We start from the raw sequence: 12,332 nt of genomic DNA on the forward strand, positions 1-12,332 counted from the left end.
TACTAAGTACATTTACTCAAGGACTGTCTTCAGTCAAATTGTAGTCGTATCTGCAGTGTGGAGGTAACAAAGACTGAGGAATAACGCATTGTCGATGGGGACAATAGGTTTTTACTATCGCTGCTATCCTTCTACTTGCCACACGGGGGCAGGCGAGTATAAAAATCCTCATTGGTCGCAACTGATCACATCAACCAATGGGAACCTTTTGCGTCCGGACCGTTACTTCCGGGTGTCTCTAATGAAGAAACCCTTTGGCATTTGAAGCTTGTTTTGTTTTCTGAGGAAAGCTACGAGCTACGTACCCACAAAACGTTTAGAAAATGAACAGAATATTCGGACGCGGAAAGCCGAAAGCGCCTCCGCCGAATCTGTCGGACTGTATCGGGAATGTAAGTCCTGTCGGCCTGACATGTGTTGTTATTAATGTCGGTATTATGTGACCTAACGGTGCCGTTACTCTGTTAGCATATGGTCACCGTGCTAGCTAGTTATGTAGCTACAGTTATTAAGCACTTTCTCCTACAGCAGCACCAGTCGCGCCTGATAAATGTCTTCCCTCCTGACTGCTAAAGAGATTTATTTGTTGTCCACAGCCGTCTCTCACGGGCTTTTAGCCGTCCAGGTTATCTCCATCTCTGTTTTCCTTCAGCACACACACACACACAGAGACACACACAGAGAGACAGTACGCACAGGCACGACATATTAACACTGTGTCTGTATTTAGTCTGCCAGGAAATCATTACAACTCAATCTGATCTCCTCACTCAGGTGGATGCGAGGGCGGAGTCCATAGAAAAGAAGATTGGCAGATTAGACGCTGAACTCGTGAAGTACAAGGATCAGATGAAAAAGATGAGAGATGGGCCCTCGAAGGTAACACACCCAACACGACAGCCATAATTAGGAGGGACACAGGCTTGATAATACAGCAAACATCAATTTTATTTATTCCTCTCCGGACGCAGAACATGGTGAAACAGAAGGCGATGAGAGTCCTGAAGCAGAAGAGAATGTGAGTCCTAGACTGTTTAATTTAGACACTTTTCACATGTCAGAGACCTGGAGCCCAAACAGTATGTAAGCACGGCAGATACTACTGATCAATATCAGCTTATCACAGGTGTGTCAGCATCTGGGTGCACATAGACTGTGTCAAATACTGTATATGTTAATGTTATGGTTATTTAGCCATTACATCGCTCGTCAGTCAGAGAAAACTTGTTTTTCAGTTGTAAAACGTCACATTTAGTTCATGTCTTGATCACAATTCATCTGTCATAAAATATTTGCACATGTAAAGGATATTAGCAGATACACTGAGTCATGTTTAACTGAACAATCAGCATATATTGATCTCAGAAATGGGCTCTGATGAGGACTGAGCTTCGCCATACAGATGCTTTAAAACCAACTGTGCTCTGTTCCACACAGGTATGAAGGTCAAAGAGAGCAGCTGGCTCAGCAGTCTTTTAACATGGAGCAGGCAAACTACACAATCCAGACATTAAAGGACACCAAAACAACAGTAAGACCCACACGACTTCAAAACTACAGATTTAAGTCAAACTCCACATGTGCGAGCCGCTTCTTGTCATGCTGCCTTCTACACCTGCAAATCAGCATGTGTCCTTACCAGGAAGGCACGATATGTACCTGAATACAATGCTGATGGAGCCCTTTCTACCAGTGACTAAGCATACCTTGCATAAATACCTTGTATTTTGTGTTTCCAGGTGGAGGCCATGAAGATTGGCGCCAAGGAAATGAAAAAGGCTTACAAGGACGTCAAACTCGATCAGATTGATGTATGTTCATTATACACCGCTGCACTGTTAATGCTATCACTCAGCAGTTTTATACTGATGGTTGAGGTTACACAAGTTATCAGTACTTACAAAATACAAACTCATTTTTTCACGATTTGTACAAGCAGCAGTACTTAAAGTATGTCAAGACGTACACAGCAGTGCACGCTTATATCATGAATGAACTTTTTTTATATTCTGTGATTCATATTCATATTTCTAAAACTGTCACTGGTTGCTACAGTTTGGAGCAGTAGTTCCTTAGTCCCACTTCAATCAACACTAAAACCGTAAAAGCAGTAAAATAATGTGTTCAGATGAGCAGATTTTCCAGGTCTTGTTCATTTACAATGTCCTCCTCTGATGAATGATTATTTCCTCCTAATCATGTGTAATCAAATGACAAATCAAATCATTTTTCCAGTTGTTCCAGTTAGAGACTGTCAGACATTAAAAGTGGTCTGTTTGAACTTTCAGGATTTACAGGATCAGCTGGAGGACATGATGGAGGACGCCAACGAGGTGCAGGAGGCCCTGAGCCGCAGCTACGGCACCCCAGACATCGACGAGGACGACCTTGAAGCAGGTATATTTTACTGTCTCCAACACGTTTAATTTGCATTCACTTTCAAGGCGCCTTCGTCTACAGAGCAAATCAAATCAATATAATCATCAGCATTTAAAACAAGAGAAATAAGAACAAGTAAAAAGCTCTCGGCATCCACAAGTCGGGCAGAGGCTGTAGAATTACACAAAATATGAAATCTGGATTTTATGTTTTGATTAGTCCCTGTGTAGCACTTAATCAGTCTGGTGATAATGTTGATTCACCAATAACTGATGAGCAACTGCACCAAATGCCTGGTATATACGACAGTCTCTCGTGGTGGCACTGGAGGTTTGGAGGAGCCTTTTAAGTGGGATACTTCTCACCTGTTCTGCCAAGAAATGCAGACTTATGTGACCAAATTGAAAGTTTAGATGGAGAAACAGGCAGACACATTCTGTGTACTGTTATTAAAAAAAACGCCTTCTTCCAGACAAATAAAAGAAGCGATCAATTGAAGAGGAGAATCGTCGTCTGGAGGCTGACATGAGAGCATTGTTTTAGTTCCCAGAAGCTGCCCACAGCATTCTGATGCTGAACGTCAAGAAAACAAACAGCTCAGACTGAAATCTTCACACTAATGCAGCTGCTCCCAGTTGTAATGCAGCATTTGATAGTAAACAGTCACGTGCAGTTATGAAATAGAGTGTTTTTTGGGTAATTTAAGTGTCAACAAAAGTGGTTGAAACTGGTTCCAGAACTGGACGCACTGGGTGATGAGCTGCTGCTGGATGATGACAGCTCCTATCTGGATGAGGCCTCGGCTGCCCCGTCGATCCCTGAGGGAATCCCCAGCGACAGCAAGACAAACAAGGTAACAGCAAATCTGAACAGTGCGGAGCGCAGTGATCACCAAACCTGAAGTTATACTGAAGGCACAGATTGGACAGTTACACTCTTTGCTGGGCGTCTCTCAAGTCTCTGCGACACTGCATACGTCGCTCTCGTTGGTTGATATACAACAATCATGTCCGAACTTCCCAAAATGAATGAATGTATTCTCAGCCTGCTCTTTTAGCTGCATTTCTATGTAACAGTACACTTAACTCTGACAAAGGGGCAACATGCTGTTCACTGTGTTTGATTCCCAATCTTTAACTAATTTATTCAGCATGTCCGACCTCTGCCATTAATCCAGCCGCCCGTGTAAATGTTTCTTGTAGTAAATGGGCTAAAATGTGTGACACTCTAGGTGTTTTAAGATGTTTACGAGCAGCTCTGAGACCTTCTGACTGCATCCATCCTGTTTCACATGAACCAGCTCAAAGAGCGATAAATGCGATGAAGTGTGAGCGTGCGTTCAGAGGTCTGTTCGCTGAAGTGTCTTCTTCTCTTGTTTTCAGGACGGTGTCTTGGTGGATGAGTTCGGCCTGCCACAGATTCCTGCCTCATAAACACGGGATGGATTAAAGCGACTGCACAACTGAAAACACTTTTCTATGTAGAGTAACATTTATACATGTCAAACTATTTGACCTGAGAACGCTACAGTTTCGACGCCGTGTTGGGTTGTGTGTTTTTACCACTACCATGCTAGCATGTGGCCTTGTAACATACTGAACCTTTTTTAAAAAAAAAAAATTTTCCCCTTCCCTCCCTCTCGTCCTGTCAGTCTCGTCCGTCAGCAGTATGACCGAGTAATAATTTATTTCTCTGTGTTTTGTTTTTATTCGAGTCTTGTGTGTTGTTTGGTCATTAGCATTTTGTTTGAGTTCTCAGAGGTGGAGATCATTTCCCACCACGCCCGTTCGAATGTCTGCAGGTTATTTGAAACATGCAAAATAAAGGATGCGTTTTAATTGAACCTGGAATTATTTATTGATTGATTACTGTCTCAGTCTTCTTTCTTTCGGGGTTTTCGATCTCACCTTAGCTTTGTTGGCTTTGATTATTTTCTCTGCGGTACCTTTGCGCTGTTGTGGATTGAACTCAACTCGCAGACCTTGACTTTCATGCTGCTGGCCAACAGAATGTGGAATTACACACTTTATTAGGAGTCGGACTTGTGGTTAAGTATTGTCTGTAGCAGTTCAACCAGGACCAGATTTACTGACACGGTGGCCCTGGGGCAGAACTGATCTGTGTGCTCATGCTGAGCTGCACAGCACGACACATTTCCCCAATAAATTTTGCCTTGATTCTCAAACCAAGCTGTATTCCTGCACTGTGAAATGAATATCAACTGCAATATTAATATCAATAAAGCAGTGGTTAGACATTGCTCTCATGCAGCTTCTTGCCGCGTGATGAGGAGAAGACTTATACCACTCTGTTAGCTTAGCTTAGCATAAAGACTGGAAGTGAGGGGAAACAGCTAGCTTGGCTCTAACTCAAAGTGCTCAACAGTTATTGAATGAACTGCAATGAAACTTTCTACATTCAAGTCCCCCAAAGGATACAGCCTGCTAAACCTGGTGGTTCCCTTGACTTTGCCCTGGGCACCATTTAGTCCTCTTTTTCATTTTTCTCTTTTTTCTTTGCATTTGAAGGACACAAAATTTTATTATAATATACTGCAATCGGCTAATAAAATATCCAGTTTTTATGTCTTAGTTTTAAAATGCACAATGTAAATTTCCCATGTGTTGCTGAAACCCAAATTGTAAGAAGAAATTTTGAGGATAGTGTCCTCAATGCTAAGTGAATTTGTCGACATGTCCAGAGATGTCCATTTAAATGAATTAACATTTAAAAGACGTTCTTCAAATGAAGTGAGTGAACTCGGCTGTGTGCTGTATTAAGCATGTTTACGATTTACGTGGCTTTGTTTGAACGACGTAAGGCCTCGTACAAGGTTTTGGGGAAACAGGTAAGATCTCGTTTTAAAAGTCCGACTCTGGTGGGACTCGAACCCACAACCTTTGAATCACTCCTCTGGTGCTTGACTAGAAGTCCAATGCGCTATCCATTGCGCCACAGAGCCAGGTGGTCTTCGCTCTCATGTGAGTGCACAACTTTTCTGTGAAAGTTTGTCTCTAAGACTGATCTCTGAAATATTTTGTGATCGCTTTTCAGATATGAAACCACATGTTCAGGTAAAGTATTATATACGGTATTACATAAGGTATGTGGGCATTTATTTTGACATACTTTTTGGTTACATCACTGGCATGATCAGTTTTGTGTGTGCTTACTTCATGTATTGTGTATGTCATGTTCCGTTAGTAAAAGAAAAACACATATAGTAAAAATAAAACCGTAAGAACTGTTTCCTGCCTGTTCCGGAAGTAGTTAGCAACTAGCTACATGTAGCTGTGCGATTCATACTGTGATTAAAGGACGCCCAAAAGCAAAATGTCAGAGCAAACGATAACAGTGACAGTTGCATACGGTAATACGATTTTGCATGCTCTTACACGATTATTTCAGATGATAGACAGACATAAAAATGTAAGTTTACTAATCATCGACCATCGCTCGAGTAGCTAGGAAATGATTAGCTAATGCAGCTAGCTCTGACTAAACATTTCCGAGTACTCACTTCAGTAACTACTTTAGCTTGAACATAGTTCAGTTACTTTATGCCGAAATATACTTAAAAATCCTGAATGAAATATTGCCCTCGTATAAATATATTGTACTTAAATCGTTAATCGGTAAATCGTTTTCACTTTAGGATTACTTAGTGGATTTATTTATACGTGTATGTTTTGGTTAAATAACTAGACATTACTGTAATGATTGTTTCTGTAATACCCAGAGTATTTTCAGATACTTCACATCATAAGCCTCGAGGTTAACATTTATTAATTTGTGATTCAATTCAAATGCGTTCAGTTCATAAGGTTCAAAGTATCATTTAGAGGTTTTTGGGGTGGAAATGATCAATCTGGACGATCATGATTTTATGCAAGTAATCCACAATGTTCCAGAAAGGTTGTTTAGAAAATAAGTGCCACACAGGGAAGTGATTATACTGACATTTGCAGCTATATTTGTTTTTTTCTCCCACTCCAGGATCTACAAAGCACAGCATCACATTAACTGGCCAGGATGATGGGAAGGGTCCATTTGTCAAAGACCTGTCAGATGCTCTCACTCAAGCTACTGGAGTCCCCCAAACCTCGCAGAAACTCATCTTTAAAGGTACGCTGTAGGTCTCTCTTTTCCTTCACAGCCAAGTGGGCTTGAATATCATATGTCCAGCTCTAACCTTGCCCTGTCCAACCTGGCATTCCAGGAAAATCACTGAAGGACATGGAGGAGAGTCTGTCCAGCTATGGAATTAAAGAAGGCTGCAAACTCATGTTGATTGGAAAGCGGGTAAGGCCTTTACACGTGTGCTGTCCCAAACGTGTGACTGTGTCCGCAATCAGATACTGACAGTAATTTACAAACAGAACAGTCCTGAGGAAGAAGCTGAACTGAAGAAGCTGAAAGACATTGAGAAGTCTGTGGAGCAGACGGCTAAAAAGCTGGAGAAGGTAGACGGCGAGTTGACTGGACTCAAGAACGTAAGCAATCGATCATCAGTTAGTTTTTGTTTTGTTTTTTTTTTTAAGATGCAGAATTTTCCTGCATTGGCTGGTTTCTAATCTTACATTATCTCCCATTTCTTCCACAGGGCTTCCTGGCCAAAGACCTCCAGGCGGAGGCGCTGGGTAAACTCGATCACAGAGTGAAAATAGCAGCCGAACAGTTCATGAAGATCCTGGAGCAGATCGACGCTTTGGTAATTATTTTGATGCAAGTGCTCATTTCTGTGTGCTTGTTTTTTTTTTTTTTCATGTCACATATAACAAATAGCTTCTTTTAACAGAGTCTCCCAGAAAATTTCAGCGACTGCAGAATGAAGAAAAAGGGACTTGTAAAGACTGTGCAGGTAAACCCTTTTTCACTGTCACCAAATGTCTCTCAGAATACTGACTATTACTGTTAAGTGTGATCACCTTCTGTCAACAGGATTTCCTGGCCCAGTGTGACAAGATCGAGGCTTGTATATCAGATCACCTATCAAAGATCCAGTCCAAAAATCTTGCCCTGGCAGAGTAGAGCTACAAAGTCTCCCATATCATGTGCTATACATTGCTCTGTGAGCAAGTGCAAATTGTACAGAAAACTTCAAGTGTGGAGCAGCTCTTTGTCTGTTTGTTGTTGACATGATGTGTATGAGAGAGCCTTCATCACAGAGAACCCTGTGATCAGTGGGAGGCTGGTTATCTGCGCCGATCCTGGGTACAGCTGGGATACTTTTTCTCGGTTCAAAACCAATATGAAGCAGCCCTCGATATTATAACCACAGTCACACTGTGAAAGGATCAGAGGTGCTTTAAATTGTGGCAAAATACAGGATGTTGATCCCCTAAGAGCATCCAAAACTAGAGCTGAATAGAACTGCCACAGCTAAGTGTCTATCAGAGTATCCATGGTGATGTTATTACCCAGTATCTGACTGACTATACGATAATAAGAAACCATGTTTTGTTTTTCTTCATATTGTGATGTACAAACATTAGCAGTTTGTACACACACAGCCAAAAGTATGTGGACACCCATAAAAAGTGTGTTGTCCAGTCTTTTTACAGATTTTTGAACCTGGCTGCAGGGATCATGAGTGAGGTCAGGCACTGGTGTCGGGCCATAAGGTTCACAGATTAGTCTCAATTCATCCTAAAGGTGTTGGATGGGGTTGAGGCCTCGGCTCTTTGCAGTCCTCACCAAACTGAAAAACATTTCTGCACAGGAGTGTTTTCATGTTCTGACGAAAAACTGTCCTCCATGAACTGTTGCCAAAATATCAGATATAATCAATCAGGAAAAATTGAAAGGCATTTTTCATTTCTGTCTGATGCTGTAAAGATAAATGAACTGAGAAAATATTTGTTGTTCTCGCCCACACCTTAATGAAATTACTGAGGTATTTATTATTCTTCAGAGGACAGTCAGTACCAAGCCAGCACCTGTTAAATACAGTAATTGATCCTGTTTAATCATTTATCTTTGACATAAGCGTGAACTGTGGAATTGGTATTGCTTTAAACTATCATATTGTTTTAAATAAAACCTTGTGATTCATTTCAGAACACAATTCAATCTCGAAACTTTTCATTTCCAACAAAACTTAAGTGATTGGCTAAAACCCATTCAGTCACAGTAGAAGACTCCTTGTTTTAGTTTATTTGCAGCTTAATCCACAACAGTCTTTTCATACATCTTTACTAGCTTATACAGACCCTTTAGTGGTGTTTTCACAGATGTGCAAATCAGCTTTGAGAGTAGGGTTGAGGAGTTGGCGAGGGGTCCAGAGGTATGGTCCAAAAAGCAGCTTAAACATAAGACCTTCAGTGAGCTGTACCACATTGAAGCTTGCTATGAGCCAAATAACAGGATACAGCTGTTCTAAGTGGACACCCATTAAAGATAAACAGCATACAGAATAACCTTTGTCCAGAGCTGCTTCTGCCACTAATCGTCTTTGTCCTTTGCGCCGTGCTTTAGTATGCGCGTGAATGCTACATAGTTGAAGTTGCCTTTCTTGTCAATGGGCGCCTCTCGGAAGAGCTCGTCCACTTCTTCATCTGTAAACCTGTCACCCATCGTAGTGAGCAGCTCCCGCAGGTACTCCTCCTGGATCACACCTGAGGGAGACGACATTTTTCATGTCAGTATAAGGGGAGGTAAACGATGTACAGTGTTATGCCTACCAGGTTGCAATTTGGAGGAAGTGCACATACAATCGCCAGTGCAAAGGCATAATAAAACCAAAAATGTCCTGACAGCATTGGGCCTGGAGACGCTGAGAAATGGACTCACTAGAAACTTCAAGTAAACTTCAACCCACCTGTGCCCTCCTCATCAAAGCAGGCAAAAGCATTACGGATCACATCCTCGGGATCAGTGCCGTTCAGCTTCTCCCCAAACATGGTCAGAAACATGGTAAAGTTGATGGGGCCTGGCGCTTCGTTCATCATTGCCTCCAGGTACTCGTCTGTGGGGTTCTTACCTGGGAAACAGAGTAATGATGATTTATGACACTCACTCTCACCTACGACCACGCTGAGAGTATATTAGCTTCACAATAACAGGTGCTAGTATAGTTTTCTACCTAGTTTTCATTTCTTTAGCTCTCGTCTTTGTTAAATTACAACTCAAAGGAACATTTGTTACTTGAACAAACATCGAGTACAGTTTTAAAAGCTGGACATTTACTCTCAAATATTTCAAGTCTAAATGTGTGTAAATGTATTGTTAAGTTTACCTAATGACGCCAGCATGTCATGAAGGTCTTCTTTGTCAATAAAACCATCTCTGTTTTGGTCAATCATGTTGAAGGCCTCCTTGAACTCCTGAATCTGAGACTGGTCAAACATAGCGAACACATTGGAGGTGGCACGCTGAGGACGCTTCTTGGTGTTCTTTCCCTTGGCCCTTTTGCTCGACATGTTGGCGGTTGGTAGGTCCCCCTCTTCTGTAATACAGATGATATCAAGGCTGTCAACAAGAGCTCTAAAATATGGTCTAAAACCTGCATCACTATTGTCAAATGTAACTCTCACCAGAAATGTTAGTATGATGGGTATACGTGTTCCTATTCTTGCTTATGCATTTGTTTAGGTTGATTAGAGTAGTTGAGGCCATGGCTCCATTCTTCAAATATGGCTTTATTATATCAGGCTATGGTTATCTTAGCAAAACAATCCTGTTAATTTTTGTCCAGCCAACGTGGTCCTTTAAACACAGTTCAAGTGCTGCAGGAATGACGTTTTTTTGTAGTCTAATCATACAAAAGGCCAACGGGATTTTTCCATTGCATTTTGGATTATTGCAAGGAATAAGATCTGTGGCTGTTTAAGATATTTCCACGTTTTGTTCAGCAAAATAATCTTCACAAATGCACACCACTTAAAATGCAGTCGCAGAAGTAAAAGCTAACGTCAGGCTATGAATAAACTACAGTGCGGTCGCATGACTTCGACGTCATCGCCATTAAGCTTCCTACTACACTATACTGTCCCTACTTCAATATAAAATGAGAAATCTAAACGAAAGCTTGAGTTAGAACAGATTGCAAGAGGGCGAGTATAAACACAACAAAGCAACAAACGCGAACAGCGAGCGATGAGTGTCTGCGTGCTGCGTGATGACGTTTACTGTCCCCGACAACCTCTGCGGTCTGATGTACCCACTTGTTAGCAACCGTCTTTTTAAAGACACGTAGAAGCTTCAAAATACACGAACGGGGTATTAAGGGATGTACTTTATAAAGCAGAACAAAACGTTGAAATTTCTTCAGCTTGTCCCAACCACAGGCCATATTTCAGGCATCTAACCGAAAACGAGCGTACCGGAAGTGCTAGACTTGTTGATGTAGATGAAGTTACCATTAGCAACTGTGAGCGAAGCACATACAGCCAAATCAACAAATTCTCAGCAAGCTGAGTTGAGTAATTAATCTTCCGTATGTGCTATAATTTAACTAATAATATCTGAAAGTGACTAAGATTGACCTAAACTGAATTGTTTGTTTCAACTCTGTGTAGCATACAAATTTCGGGCTACCCATTGAAATGCTATAATCAATAACCATGTTTTATGATTCCACTGGTCCTATTACAGTCAACTGTCCATGAAAATGACTTCATGTATGGGCTCACTCTGAAAAAGGTTTCATCATCATCATCATCATCATCATCGTCCAACACCTAATCGACAATGAGGCTGCACTGTACAATGGCTGGATGTCAGTCGATACAGCTGTTGTCAAAGTTATATGGAATTATGGCAACTTACATAACTGTACATAACTAATTTAACTTGGCAACAAAAGCGCAATGTTGTCACTTGGACAAAATCTGTTTAACGTTAGTTTTCAGCATGCTGTCAGCTGTCATGGGGTTAGCACAACAAACGATCTTCGCGTTAGCTTGAAACAAAATAGCTAACAATAACAAGAGCAAATGCAAAACATGGGTAGGTCTATATATAGGTCGTGAAATAGTCATCGATCTGACAAACAGTCATTTCCTATATTTGGGATGTAACATATTTTTGCAACCCAGCTTTCTTCAGAAATCCCTGGTACCATTAACTAAACATAACAGTTATTATTGTTTAGCTAGCCCAATGTTGACCTAAATACAGACTAGCCAAGCTAGCTTAAGCGAGCTAGCCGAGACCAATTCACGGGACAAAACGTCAGTTTTCTGTGGCCTTAATGAGCACATTTACCGCCAAAACCAGCAAATTAATTCACCCACCTTAAAGAGTACAAGGATAAGTGCTGACTAGTTGGGCACACAGCTATCACGGAATCCTCCAGGATGATGAGGAGAAACCATCAACGCTTCTATCCTGTTTCCCAAACTGACCAATCACAGCCGAGCTGGAAGGAGCCAACAGCCTGGAACATTCCATGTTGTCCTCATATCTAGTTTTTCATGTGTGATTAGATCGGACCCAATGAGTTGGTTAAACAGCGAAGTTTTGGTTACTGAAAATAACTGTAGTATTTTTGCAGCAGGACAACTACCTAAGCATCGTTCTTTGTCAACAACTTTGCATTTGTCCGGACGACAAATGCTGTAGTTTTCACGCTCCACCAGCAGGTGGCAGCGGTCACTAACAAACTTTTGTAAAGTCAAGTCATTACTCGAAGGTTTATTTTGTTGCGATTCACTGTGTATAAAAACAACTTCTGCATGGTTTTGCACAACAGAATGACTGCATATTGGTCAGAATCAAGTAAGTTTGGGAAACTGAACTCTAAGTTTCGGAGAATAGTTCAATTTAAAGCGTTCTGAGGTCACGTCTTGGCGCCGGCCTGCTCGGTGAATACATGTGTTCAGATACAGAAGTTCAGCAGGCTTCAGGCAGTCAGCCCTTTATGTAAACGATGACACTTTGTTTGAGGACAAATCATCCGTTTTGCTACAAGTCATGTCACCCACAGATAGCAGCCACTGAAGTAGTACAGC

General features: G+C 41.4%; 3 protein-coding genes and 1 non-coding gene across 4 annotated transcripts; 2 read left to right on the plus strand and 2 right to left on the minus strand.

The window, feature by feature from the left end:
* The first annotated feature begins 226 nt into the window (after positions 1-226).
* chmp5a (charged multivesicular body protein 5a) lies at positions 227-4,222 on the plus strand. Its single transcript, XM_076744020.1, has 8 exons — positions 227-392; positions 775-879; positions 972-1,018; positions 1,438-1,531; positions 1,740-1,811; positions 2,289-2,397; positions 3,117-3,232; positions 3,762-4,222. Exons 1-8 carry the CDS (start codon positions 324-326, stop codon positions 3,810-3,812), a joined length of 663 nt encoding a protein of 220 aa, XP_076600135.1. The 5' UTR covers positions 227-323; the 3' UTR covers positions 3,813-4,222.
* A 1,027-nt stretch (positions 4,223-5,249) lies between these two features.
* Positions 5,250-5,341, minus strand: trnar-ucu (transfer RNA arginine (anticodon UCU)). The gene is given in 2 exon segments: positions 5,250-5,285; positions 5,305-5,341. It is a non-coding gene; the product is annotated as a tRNA-Arg (tRNA).
* Positions 5,342-5,625: 284 nt separating this feature from the next.
* Positions 5,626-8,446, plus strand: bag1 (BCL2 associated athanogene 1). Its single transcript, XM_076745209.1, has 7 exons — positions 5,626-5,749; positions 6,376-6,504; positions 6,599-6,681; positions 6,759-6,872; positions 6,983-7,090; positions 7,178-7,240; positions 7,321-8,446. Exons 1-7 carry the CDS (start codon positions 5,713-5,715, stop codon positions 7,408-7,410), a joined length of 624 nt encoding a protein of 207 aa, XP_076601324.1. The 5' UTR covers positions 5,626-5,712; the 3' UTR covers positions 7,411-8,446.
* A 71-nt stretch (positions 8,447-8,517) lies between these two features.
* On the minus strand, positions 8,518-11,734 carry myl12.2 (myosin, light chain 12, genome duplicate 2). The gene is made up of 4 exons (XM_076745210.1): positions 11,616-11,734; positions 9,617-9,826; positions 9,200-9,361; positions 8,518-8,996 (listed from the first exon to the last, which is right to left on the minus strand). The coding sequence occupies exons 2-4, from the start codon at positions 9,798-9,800 to the stop codon at positions 8,824-8,826; spliced, it is 519 nt and encodes a 172-aa protein (XP_076601325.1). The 5' UTR covers positions 9,801-9,826; positions 11,616-11,734; the 3' UTR covers positions 8,518-8,823.
* Positions 11,735-12,332: the final 598 nt, after the last annotated feature.

The sequence above is a fragment of the Chaetodon auriga genome, chromosome 12 (genome assembly GCF_051107435.1).
Source record: "Chaetodon auriga isolate fChaAug3 chromosome 12, fChaAug3.hap1, whole genome shotgun sequence".
In the NCBI taxonomy this organism is placed as follows: Eukaryota; Metazoa; Chordata; class Actinopteri; order Chaetodontiformes; family Chaetodontidae; genus Chaetodon; species Chaetodon auriga.

Excerpts from the sequence above, each read along its gene's own strand:
- chmp5a (XM_076744020.1), top strand. The coding sequence starts at position 324 with ATGAACAGAATATTCGGACGCGGAAAGCCGAAAGCGCCTCCGCCGAAT. Across the intron at positions 393-774 it reads TGTCGGACTGTATCGGGAAT|GTGGATGCGAGGGCGGAGTC; the intron begins GTAAGTCCTGTC and ends CTCCTCACTCAG. Across the intron at positions 1,019-1,437 it reads GTCCTGAAGCAGAAGAGAAT|GTATGAAGGTCAAAGAGAGC; the intron begins GTGAGTCCTAGA and ends TGTTCCACACAG.
- bag1 (XM_076745209.1), top strand. The coding sequence starts at position 5,713 with ATGTCAGAGCAAACGATAACAGTGACAGTTGCATACG. Across the intron at positions 5,750-6,375 it reads AACAGTGACAGTTGCATACG|GATCTACAAAGCACAGCATC; the intron begins GTAATACGATTT and ends CTCCCACTCCAG. Across the intron at positions 6,505-6,598 it reads GCAGAAACTCATCTTTAAAG|GAAAATCACTGAAGGACATG; the intron begins GTACGCTGTAGG and ends CTGGCATTCCAG.
- myl12.2 (XM_076745210.1), bottom strand. The coding sequence starts at position 9,800 with ATGTCGAGCAAAAGGGCCAAGGGAAAGAACACCAAGAAGCGTCCTCAG. Across the intron at positions 9,362-9,616 it reads TGACATGCTGGCGTCATTAG|GTAAGAACCCCACAGACGAG; the intron begins GTAAACTTAACA and ends TCTGTTTCCCAG. Across the intron at positions 8,997-9,199 it reads CTTTGATGAGGAGGGCACAG|GTGTGATCCAGGAGGAGTAC; the intron begins GTGGGTTGAAGT and ends CGTCTCCCTCAG.